This window comes from Drosophila navojoa, chromosome 2 (genome assembly GCF_054131105.1).
Source record: "Drosophila navojoa isolate 15081-1374.11 chromosome 2, UAZ_NAV_1.0, whole genome shotgun sequence".
NCBI classification, from domain to species: domain Eukaryota; kingdom Metazoa; phylum Arthropoda; class Insecta; order Diptera; family Drosophilidae; genus Drosophila; species Drosophila navojoa.
The window spans coordinates 21,120,329-21,132,136 of NC_142890.1; the positions used below are offsets into that span (position 1 = coordinate 21,120,329).

Consider the following 11,808-nt stretch of genomic DNA (forward strand, 5'->3'; position numbering starts at 1 on the left):
AAGGGATTTACAATTTCGTACAGGAGTTACATGTTACATATTAATAGTTAATTTTCGCAAGTGCCTTATGTGCGGGAAATCTACCATTTATTATTAGTGAATATTATGTGGAATAAAGTATGATTTATACAATTTTTATTTGTAATTGGCAATAATAAAGTGCTCCAAAATAAAAAGCTTTTACAAAACAATCGAATACATCAACAAGTATAATACGTTTTCGGGGGTCCTTGGCGAATAAATATGTACAATTTTGAAAAGTTCACACGTAACTATATCGTATACATTTTTTCGATTATTGAACTAGAGAGCTTCCAAGTTGATTAATTAACGATTAAACGCTGTTGTGCCGAGAGAGTAAATTATGCATATAAGAAGAAGACGCCATTTTGTTGTTGATCAGTGCGAAAAACATGAGTAGTCGGGGTCGTGTCGCTGAATCGATTAGAGATGGAATTGAACTCTGTGAAGCGCCTTAGCGACGCTTGCCAAAACGCAAGAAGACATGATCGACATCTGTGCGTTTGTTGTAGTTCTTCAGCAGATCCTCGGAGTTAGCCACAAGAGCTGTAAATTGAGAAATATATTTATATATATTCTAATACTTCGTGCATGAGTTGCTAACCAGATGCCTCGCTGTTGATGTAGGACCTGAGTACCGAGTTCAATTGATCAGAGTTCTCCAGTGCCGCGCATACCTTTTTGATATGTTGCGGCATCTCGTCGAGTATGCCGGGCTGGCACAGTGGGGTCGGGGTGGCCGCACTGTGCGCGCACACAGCCAGCAGGACGATGGCAACTAAGCAGATCGCAAACATCTGTACGTGGGACATCCTGCAAGTAGAGCTCGAAGCTTAAAGCTTGACAAATATGGTTTAAATTCCCCCCAGATAATAGCTCGTGAGCGAAGCCCTCAGGCTAAGTGCGCCTAACTAATTTTGATTAACTGATATAATTTGAATGCTACGTGCGTGATTATTGTTGCCAAGACAATGGCTTCAAGGTGTTCTAAAGGAGTTATGCCTGGCTGCCTGCTTGACGAGCTGACTAGCTTACTGCCTGCCTGCCTAGGGGCAATATTTTATATTTCTTTTTGTTTTAAATCCAAATCCCAGCAAAACTTGATGACAACAGCCAGAAGACGTCGCTAATGTGTTTACGTGCCAGACAATTTGTTTCTATTACATGCCTCAGGTGGAGCGGAGCAACTGCCTGTCCTCCAGCGTGATGAAGATGTATATTTGCACATATATATGTAAGTACGCCCCATAGAACGAACGATGAGTCGTGCTTGCATACACACATACATACATACATATATACGAGAGGCTGTGTCAACAATCCTGTTAACTGACTAACATGCATTTACGTGTTGCTCATGCATTTAGGGAGCTTAGAAACAGTTGCAGCACTAGTACTATCAATAGACTGACTGTTTTCTCGACAACTCTCTATGGATGAGTGCGTCAGTCGATGGACAACAGGTATTACATATGTTTCTATTAAGGACAGCGCGAATCATAGAAAAGCATGCCTAGGTACAGTCTGAAAGTGCATCGTTTTTGTGAATGTTATAATTAAACTACAAGACTTAAGGCTTCTATTATGTGTAGTACCAGTAAAGTATATACACAAACATACAGCCTTTTCCCCGTATCATAATAATATTGTAATACATTATTTTTGGGTAAAACAGATAGTTCATAGAGTTTTGATTTATTCAGAATTTGCAGCTGAGTCTGCCAAAAATATTATTCTTAGGGTTCCCAACTAGTTTTGATGCAAAATAGGACTCGAAATCTTTGATTCTTATTGAATGTATTTCAAGGTATATTAGGATCGACATAAAGTAAGCTAAATATATTGAATAAATTTGAGCAACTGTTTAAGTTCTTTCTATGTTAATAATGGCTGCAAATTGATAAAAAATATATAAATTCTAGTTTCTAATAAAATTCTACTTTTTAATAAAATTAGTAATTGTCTAAGTTAGTTGAGTTTAGCCTGAGTAGAGAGAGATGAGATATTAAAGTAAATAAACAAAAGTAAGAAGTTAAACAGATACATATTTTGAAGTAATAAATTAAGATAAGGACTATTGAAAATAGGCCAAATATTCTAATGTGGTTATCCCAATAAAAAAGCACACATTTTTAATATATTTTCAACTATTAGAATTATTGATAAATGTATAGTTCTTTCTAAAAGTATTAATATCAACTGTTAAGCTTTCGAGGAAACTTTCTAAATTTTAGTACACTCTAAATACCTGTTGATTCTTCTTGATGCACGTTAGTTAAAAGATCACTTAGAATACGACTTCAACAGCTTTCAAGTGTTACGATGGAAATACTATGTGAGTTTTCACTGCTTGATTGAAACGAACTTGTTGAACGCAGGCACTCGAATGATGGTCTGCTTTGACAGGACATCGGCTTTTATTTACTTCCGCTGGGCACGCACACAGAGCAAATGCAAGCACGCCATTGGCTGACATACAGTTACACGAGCAGTCACACACACACACACACACACACACACACGACAAACGACCACATGTTGAGCTTAAGCAGATAGAGACAGTAGCACGCCGGTTGGTGGGCGTACACAAATATTGCGTATACGTCAACGACGCCAGCCCAGCAAATGTTGGATGTAATGCTGGGTACTTTTGCAACTTTAGACAATAGCGTAAAATGGAGACACAAACATGCCGCTCAATATGTTATTATATAAGTTTTATCAGCTTTTAATTATGTTATAAAAGCGCATTGTTTATGAGCGTCGCCCACTTATAGGTAGTTAATATTGCACTTACGAGCCATCTATCACAATTGATAGACTTATGTTAAAGCATCCTTCGTTTGCCTTTAAGTGAATCTATGAATGTCGTTAGCTACACCTTGGCTGCATTGTCCTTAGACACTTACAAGCGCTGCTTCAGTTGCTCTAAGTCGGTAAATAAAGTAAAGTAAGTAAAGTTAAGTGACGCGAAGTCAAATAATCTTCAGTTTATGAGGTTGGGATTTGCAGGCGAAACGTTGCAATTAATTTGCCATGGCGCGTGTTTGGCATGCAAACTTTTTGACAAGCTAGACTCTGACTATTTACATATTCTACTGACTAACTGACTGACTGTCGAAAGAGGGCGAACTGTACATACATACATATAACAAAGCGAACGAACAACTTGAATTAGTGTCAAGAAATTACTTACGAAATTCAGTTTGTCGATTTTGATGCATTACCCACTATACTTTCCAAATGAATACTAAAATTGTTAATATAATAAAAATTTTAAAATAATATAATATATAAAAAGTTAACAGCAATATGTATTACATTACAACTGTTCCTTGTGCTTGGAAATGGAGGCTAGGATATAAAATTATAAAGCATTGTTACTCTGGCTATTTTTACCAAGTGTTGTTTTTTATTTATTTTACTTTTTAATTTGGGTGAGTCGGTAAAACAAGCACATATTTTCAACAACATTTCGTAAAATCTTTTATACATGTATGTAAATTGAATGAGTGAGTGCGTTGTAGTTCTTAATTTTGTTAATCTATTTCCCACTCAATTTCGGTTGCATTAAAGTTTTATTATTACAGCCCAGTTATTCTTACCAATATGCCACTACCTTAAAAGAAATGCACACGATATTTCATTATTTAGACTCTTGCTGTAAAACATTGATACAAATTGTTGCCCGATTTCTGAGCGATCAGCTATATAGATATAGATTAGCTTGACGCTGAATAGTTGAATATAGTAATATTATAATTGTAATAATTTCTCGCATTTGCGAAATTGAAGTGACTGCAAAGATTTATTTTATTTATTTTAAATTTTGACTGCCTCTCATAAATTGCAGCGAGCAGGACTTTTAAAAATACCTATTTATATACATATATTTTAAGCATAAGATAAACATTATCCTATGCTTATTAGGAACGAGTAATTAGCGTTAATATATTCGACATTTATCCGAACTCTGGTATTATAACTTATTCTACTTCCTAATAAATAGAACTGGCATACATATGTATATAAAAGTTTCCTTCAAATTCCCGTATGATAAAAGCAAATCTCTCAATGTTAATGTGCTCCGCTGTGGTGCAGTGTATCAGCGGATTTGGCGGATGTCAAATGTGTAGGTCACAGTATGGCCCACTAACAAGGTTACTTAAACACATTTGTGGTCTTTGATGCTGAGTGCAGAAATCAGGTTAAACAGCATAGCGGCTGCCATATGTGCACATAGTGCGCCGGAGGCCCGAATGGAAAGGGACGCAGAAGTGGGCAGAGAAATGGAAACGGCAATGAGAATGGAAGTGGGAAGTGGAAATGGGAATGGTAAGGGGTCTTTTACATGCGCCTCAGCCGCTGCCGTTCATGGGAATGGAAGCGGACAATGTTGCACGAAATTTGCACACAATTTGAATAAATTGATTGAGTTATAGTTGACTAGTTCGAACGATTCGGGGCCATAGTTCGCCAACGCGAGCATTAACATTTAAATTATTTTCGCAAAATCACATATGGGCCCGTGTACTTTCAACGGAATTATATAAATAATTTTAAAGTATTTTATTGTAGTATGATAAACTTAGTTTGATCTGACGAGGTCGTACTTATAAACATTTTGATTGACTTTTATGTTGAAGATTTATTTGATTTATATGAACATTTACAAAAAAACTATAATAATTGCACAGTTAACCCAGGGGACGAAGTGGCTCTTGAGCTCAGCCAAGGATCAGTCCAAAAGCTTAGCGACTATGGGATCGGGCGCAGACATCGCATAGCCCAGATGCTGCAGGGCGCGCCTGATCTCGCTGAAGACGCTGGCGTCGTCAATGGTAGCCGGCAGCACGACACGTTCGTTCCTGGCAAAGTCGGCCATGGCCTTGCGCATCGTCTTGCCGGAGCGCGTGCGGGGCAAGTTTTTGACCGAGGTGATGAGGCGGAAGGCTGCGATGGGACCCACAATGTCGCGTATGAGCTTGATAATCTCAGCAGAGAGCTTGGCGTCGGTTTTCTTGCACGTCTCGACGGGTATATAGAGACAGAGCGGCACCTGACCCTTAGTTGGCTCCGGCACACCGAATACGGCTACGTCGACCACGTCTGGATGCCGCAACACAGCATCTTCTAGACTGGAGGTGGACAGACGATGGCCGGCCACATTGATGACATCATCATCACGGGCCGTAACGAAAACATAGCCCAGCGCGTCCTTATACCCGGCGTCCATCGTATCATAGTAGCCCTGCAAGTACCATATATGATGTTAGCAAATCAAGGATCTGTATAGTCAAGTTGCATGACTTGCCGGAAACTTTTGGAAGTAGAGCTTGCGAAAGAGCTCGTCGTTCCTATAGAGTGTGGCCATGTTGCCAGGGGGCAGCGGCAGCTTCAACACAATACGGCCTAGCTCAGAGGGCTGCGCCTCAGTGCCATCCTTTTTCAAAATCTTAACTGTGAAGAAAAGTAAAATAATTACTAAGGTAAAGATCTATGAATAACAGTGCTTACCATCGTAGCCCATCAGGGGCAAGCCGGTAGAGTATATGGGCGGAGTGAGACTGTGCTTCAGGCCCAAGCAAGTCGCAGTTATGGCCGAGCCCGTTTCCGTTTGCCACCAGTGGTTCAGCACCGGCACCTTGAATGTCTTCTCTATCCAAGCCTTGGTCTCGTAATCGCAATGCTCGCCAGCTATGAAGATGGCCCGCAACGACTTCATGCAGTACTGGCGGCCGTAGCTTATTTCCGGATCGGCGCGACGTATCACACGGAAAGAGGTCGGCACGGAGAAGATGCCGCACACCTTGTAGTGGTCGATTATTCTGTAAAAGGGACACCACCATTTATAAATTACCAAATTATGAGCAGAATTTCAGGTTAAAAGTACCTAAAGTACTGTCCCGGATCCGGCGTGCGATCTGGTTTACCCTCGTACATGACGCTCGTGGCACCCAGGCAGAGGGGACCGTAGCATATGTAAGAGTGCCCCACAACCCAGCCCATGTCGGAGGCAGCCCACCATGTATCGCCGGGCTTAATGCCATAAATCATCTTCAACGTGTACATTAAGACCACCAGGTGGCCGCCAATTGTGCGCAGCACACCCTTCGGCTTATCTGTGGTGCCCGAGGTGTAGAGTATATAGAGTGGATCGTTCGCTTCGATGGGCACACAGGCCACTGGCTGCCTAGCATCGGCCATGCCCTGCACAGTTGACCAGAGCACATCCAGCTTGTCGTCCAGGATGTCGGACGCCACCTTCTCGCGCATGAAAATAATGTTGCGTTGCGGTGGCTTCCAGCGTGACATATTGATGGCGGAGTGGAGTATGTCCAGATATGGCACCACCTTGCCGGGCTCCACGCCCGCATTGGCAGCGATCACGACTTTCGGTTCGACGTGCTCAATGCGCGAGCAGAGCTCACGTGCAGCAAATCCACCAAATACCACCGAATGTATGGCTCCAAGGCGAACTATAGCCAGCATTGCGATTATGGTCTCCGGTATCAGAGGCATGTAGATGACCACACGATCGCCCTTACCAACGCCCAGCTTGGCCAGGCCGCCTGCCAGCAGAACAACCTGGTCGTACAGCTCCTGGTAGGTGACCTTGCGCACCGTCTCCGTGAGCGGACTATCGTGGATGAGGGCCACCTGGTCGCCCCTGCCGGCCAGTATGTGCCTGTCCACGGCATTGTAGCAGGCATTCAAATAGCCGCCCACATACCACTTAGTAAACGGCGAATTGCTGTTGTCCAGCACCTGCTGCCAGGGCCTGTCCCAGTCGAGCAATTGGCCCAGCTCCTCCCAGAAGGCAACGGGATTCTGCACAGACTTGCGGTACAAGTCCAAATAGAACGGGTGATGCGCATCCACTGGCATGCCATATATGGTTGAAGCACCTTGATAGAAAGAGCATTAGTCCATCAGTTAGCTAATAGTTTTCGAGTTCATTGCACTGTCCAATTGGATTTTCAGGGGCTCATTAGGTGCTGCATAAATTTTGGGGCTCGATAGCGCTAAAGCAAAACTAATTTACACTTTGGCGACATACGATTTTGTATACATAGTCTATAAAGAATCTACGTCGCACATTGACTATATACATACATATATATGTATATGGAAGAGGGTATCGGAAGCAATCGGCAGACAGAGCAGCATAATTATACAAGTTCTATTGAGTCGTATATGTATATATATTGCTATCAATATGTCTGTGAATGGATAATATTGAGACTATGCTGATTTGATAGGAAGTTGCAGAAATTGCTGTAAAAATTAGTTCATTAATTTTTAAAACAACGCTTTTTTTATCACTTGGAAATTTGTGATATATATGTATATTTAAAAATATATATGACTTTAACAAAATTAGAGAATATACTAATTTATTAATTTTAAATATTTATAGTATATACTTCACAAAATAAAGTAATTATTACTTTAAATATATTATTTTCGTTTTACTTTTGGCTGGAAATATATACACATATCTTCTGATATATTTTATATGAAGGCTTAGGTTATTTTGCGTTTTCGACATTTATGCTAATGGTCTTGTATTTTTGCTTTTCATTCTTTGCTGGTTTTAAAGGTTAGTTCTCGACACTTACTGCCTTCAGCATTGGGTTTTCTCACTGCATCAGTAGCCAGCTCCATTAAATCGAGAGTTTTGGTCAATATGTCACTTGAACAATCAGTTTATTAGGTATATATTTATGTGCAGTAAATATATCTACAGTATATATAGATCCTCTATACACTTTATTGTGAAACGCCGCTCTAGCTTGGACACGACCGTCGCATTGAAGTCGAAACGTTACAATGATATTGAAATGTTCGCACGGCAAGTGAAATCCAGAACTCAAAAGTATGGGATCAAAGGTGTAGCACGACTCTCTCCAAGTGAGTATTGAAAAGTTTTCGAATCGTATCACACTCTCGTCGCATAATACAAAGTTTCTGTAATGAGCGTATTTGATTTTTATATAGAGCTAAACTCAACTCAAAATATGTAGGAACAAGCAAGACCTAAAAAACGAGAAATAAATAAGGTGAACATTGAATAATGAGGAAATTCCCAGTGCCTTGAATAACTATTACGTGAAGCGTAAACCTGGGTTCTGTTGTTATACCAAAGAAGAGAATTTCGAAAATTTACTTTAAATTTATCGTATCGCTTGTACTCTTAAGAACTCAATTCAATTTCGTTTAGCTTCTTGAGTTGCTCATTCTTAGAACCTTTCTCTTCAATTCTCAATCCATTCAAGCATATGTTGTGGGGTTAATATACCTTTCACGATGTCGCTCACCCCGATCATTTGTATTGTCTTCCGACATACTTTCATATCATCCATGACAATGTTTTAAAATTAGGTGCTTTTACATATAAAAGTAATTTATTGTTTCTTCTTATTCTTTGTGCTTGGAACTTTTTGTAACTACCGTTAATATTTTACAAAAATATATAAATGTATTTATTCGTCGTTTATTTCTTCTTCTTATGCTTCTTGGATTTCTTCGCTGGGGGCTGTGCATTAGCAGGTGTGACCACCTCCGTCGTTGTTTCAACGCTGAATCCCTTGATGTACGGTTTCACCAGCTTGAACACCAGTTTCTCATGCTGTACGTTGGTCGAGTCTAGACTCAATCTAACAGTGACGGGATCAAAGGAATGGAAAATCACATTGCCACACCGTTGCGTGTGGTCTTCCTCATTGAATGTAAATATAACTTCGCTCTTGGTGCGCTCCAAGCCGTCCTTGCCATCCTTATCGCTTTTCAGATACAAAGTGCCCTCCAATCCGTATTTGGGTATAAGAACCTGCAATGCGTTCTTCCGCACGAACAAGACATAACTGAAAAAGTTTCATTTAGATGTAAGTCCAACACAGTTTCTTATTAACAACATACCCTTCCTCATCCTCTTCCTTTCCACGGAAGAACATATGTGTATTGAGTGCAACTGATGCGCGACCAGCGTATTGCGCCATTTTATGCCGGTAATTCAAATTGTTGCAAATCTCTTCATTGGACTTGCGGTCTAGCAACTGGGCATATGTACTGTCTGCACCTATGGAAGCTGCCAACAGGCGATGCACCATTATATCCGAATACCGACGAATGGGTGAGGTGAAATGAGTGTAAATTTCTGCGGCCAAGCCATAATGGAAGAACTCCTCCTTTTGCAGGCTTCCACTTATGAAATACACAGCCTGCATCATGCATCGTGTGGCTAAGATGCGTATCATCGTGTTGAAATAAGGGTTGTCGGCCTTGACACATTTATCCAGTGAATGCGCCAGCTCTAACCCGGTATCCGTAACCACCTCGAAGCCCTGATAGCGGGCTGCTTTTATTAGCGGATCGAAGTTGGTCGTTGGGGGCTTCGGATGACGGCGCAAGACTGCGCACTCCGTGAACTCTGCAGCAATATGCTGAGCCACGCTTATATTTGCCAACAACATGAACTCCTCGACCATTGAGTTGGTATCGCGCATTTGCTTGGCTTCAACCTCAAGCGGCTCATGCGTCTCACTATCCACTTGAAAGCGAATCTCAGGCGAGGCGAGCACCAATGCACTAAAAGGAAAATGTAGCTATTAAAGAGCACATAGATATTATCAGATACCATACCCGTTGTCCATACGCCGCTTTTTTAGTATTTTTGCCAGTGAATTCAGATGACGGAGCGACTTGGCAATCTCGCCCGTTTGTGATTCATCATCGATAATTGCCTGCGCTTCCTCATAAGTCATGGCGCGCTTAGACTTGATGACACTCTTGTGAAAACGCTTAGACAATATGTTCGCTTGATGATCTACTTCCCACACAACGGAGAAGGCAAAGCGCTCCTCGCCACCAACCAACGAGCAAAGGTTGGAGCTTAACAACTCCGGCACCATGTCGATGCGCTTTCCAACCAGATAGACAGTTGTGCCACGCGCGGCAGCTTCTTTGTCCAGCGCATTGCCTGGTCGTATGAAATGGCTCACATCGGCAATGTGCACACCCACTTCCAAGTTACCGTTGGGCAGCTCGCGGCAATGGAGGGCATCGTCAATGTCCGTGCAACCGGGCGGATCTACTGAGCAAATACACAAATCGCGTAAGTCTACGCGCTTGGCATAGTCCTCCTCGGTAATAGTCCAAGGCATTTTGGGCAAGAAACTGAGAACCTCTTCAGAGAACTTGCAGTGCGGCACATCATGCTCAAGCAAGATCACTTCATTCTCGGTGACCATGTTGCCCAGTGCGCCCAGGGATCGGACAAAGTGGCCATGCGGATAGCGCGAGTTCCTTGGCCAACTATCAATGGTCACAACGATGCGTTGGTTTTGTAGATTAGCTGCTTGGCGAGTTTCAATACGTATGCGCGGGATCTTGCGATCGGCGGGAACAAAGATGTGCCGTGTCGTATCCTCTATTAGGCTGGGCTGCAAAATGCCACAATACTGACGCCACTTGCGACGCACAATACCAACGATGCGACCAGTGGGAGTGCGCTCCTCAACTGGTGCAGCTTGCAATTGTTGCAGCATTTCCATCTCCTCTTCTTCACGCTCTTCACTGGGCACGTCGTCTGCGTACACATTTTTCTCCTCCAACACTATCTCACTAGGCGCTGACCATTCACTTTCAGGCAATAATTCGACGGCAACAATGTCTCCATCCACGGCACGGTTAAGAGACTCGCGGCCTTGTATTAAAATCTGTGAATTATAATTTTATTAAAATTGTATAGAGTCGATATATGGCATTATCTAATAAAACAATTGCCTTACGCCTTTCTCATAACTCTCCACGTTGACATTGCCTTCGAGATAGTTCTCCCTGGATGCCTGGAACGAGCCTTGCACCAGCTTTTTGTGGCGCAGTCCCTCAAGTATTTCTTTCATACTTAAGTGCGGCGGATATTGGGGCAGCGCTTGTTTCTCATTTTCAAATGTCTTTTGGGACAGCTTGTCGATAAGCAAAGGGTAGTCCTCGAGGGATTTAACATAGTCTGCAGCAGTGGCTACTAGAATACCCTCAGCCTCGGCTTTGGCACGATTGCCAGCATCGTCGGTCAGGAGTACAACACGTGTGACACTCCGTCCACTGCGCTCGAAGGCTTTCGAGTCTTGGGAGGTTTGTAGATGAGAGTCGTACCACTTGGCAGCCAGACGTATGGCGCGATCATTTCGATCGTTGGCACTTTCATCAGGCTCGCGATCAGCATAGGTGTCCCTAGTGAGTATAAAATTAATGTGGTTCTTGTTAAGTACTGAAAAAAGTATACTCACTTATGATGTTCATTGACAAAGACATAGAAGTTGCGTTTGCGATCGTGAATAATCTCATTAAAGCGCTTATAAATGGAAGAGCTCTTGTGCTTAACTTCGTTCAGCACCGTGGTGAGTACGATTACATTGCGCAGCACATCCTCTTCAAGCACATCGATTTGGTCCAAAACCACGTTGGTATCCAAAACAATATAGTGTGGAAATTTGAAAAGACTGCTCTTAATATCGTGATTCGATGTCAACTGGTAGACCTCATTCTGGAAACAATACTGACAGAGGTCTGAGCCGCAACCAATGTCATCACGAAGGTAATGCTCTCTAACAATTTTCAATATGTTACCGCGTTTTGTTTTACGCGTAAATTCGCGTAAAGTCTGCATGTTTATAATAAAACGAAGTAACCCTACAATTCAGTAGCGTGCCGGAACAAGGGGACACATGCACGTTCCGTCAGTGTATCGATAACAATATCAAGCTTCATACAGCATTCGAA

The 11,808-nt window shown here is 42.1% G+C and overlaps 3 protein-coding genes across 5 annotated transcripts; all 3 read right to left on the reverse strand.

The window, feature by feature from the left end:
* Positions 1-118: 118 nt before the first annotated feature.
* Positions 119-2,428, reverse strand: Ms (neuropeptide receptor myosuppressin). Of its 3 annotated transcripts, none has more exons than XM_018112854.3 (3): positions 2,270-2,428; positions 626-834; positions 119-567 (listed from the first exon to the last, which is right to left on the reverse strand). In XM_018112854.3, exons 2-3 carry the CDS (start codon positions 831-833, stop codon positions 476-478), a joined length of 300 nt encoding a protein of 99 aa, XP_017968343.1. In that variant the 5' UTR covers position 834; positions 2,270-2,428; the 3' UTR covers positions 119-475. The 3 variants fall into 3 exon arrangements, with proteins under 3 accessions (XP_017968343.1, XP_017968342.1, XP_089112558.1); XM_018112853.3 differs by having other exon boundaries at positions 626-846; positions 2,270-2,427; XM_089256432.1 differs by having other exon boundaries at positions 626-853; positions 2,270-2,420.
* A 2,147-nt stretch (positions 2,429-4,575) lies between these two features.
* On the reverse strand, positions 4,576-7,960 carry LOC108649124 (acyl-CoA synthetase short-chain family member 3, mitochondrial). The gene is made up of 5 exons (XM_018098130.3): positions 7,644-7,960; positions 5,915-6,929; positions 5,539-5,849; positions 5,336-5,481; positions 4,576-5,272 (listed from the first exon to the last, which is right to left on the reverse strand). Exons 1-5 carry the CDS (start codon positions 7,687-7,689, stop codon positions 4,760-4,762), a joined length of 2,031 nt encoding a protein of 676 aa, XP_017953619.1. The 5' UTR covers positions 7,690-7,960; the 3' UTR covers positions 4,576-4,759.
* A 447-nt stretch (positions 7,961-8,407) lies between these two features.
* On the reverse strand, positions 8,408-11,764 carry Dis3 (exosome complex exonuclease RRP44-like protein Dis3). The gene is made up of 5 exons (XM_018113714.3): positions 11,316-11,764; positions 10,815-11,259; positions 9,667-10,742; positions 8,944-9,612; positions 8,408-8,888 (listed from the first exon to the last, which is right to left on the reverse strand). The coding sequence occupies exons 1-5, from the start codon at positions 11,693-11,695 to the stop codon at positions 8,519-8,521; spliced, it is 2,940 nt and encodes a 979-aa protein (XP_017969203.1). The 5' UTR covers positions 11,696-11,764; the 3' UTR covers positions 8,408-8,518.
* Between the last annotated feature and the right edge of the window lie 44 nt (positions 11,765-11,808).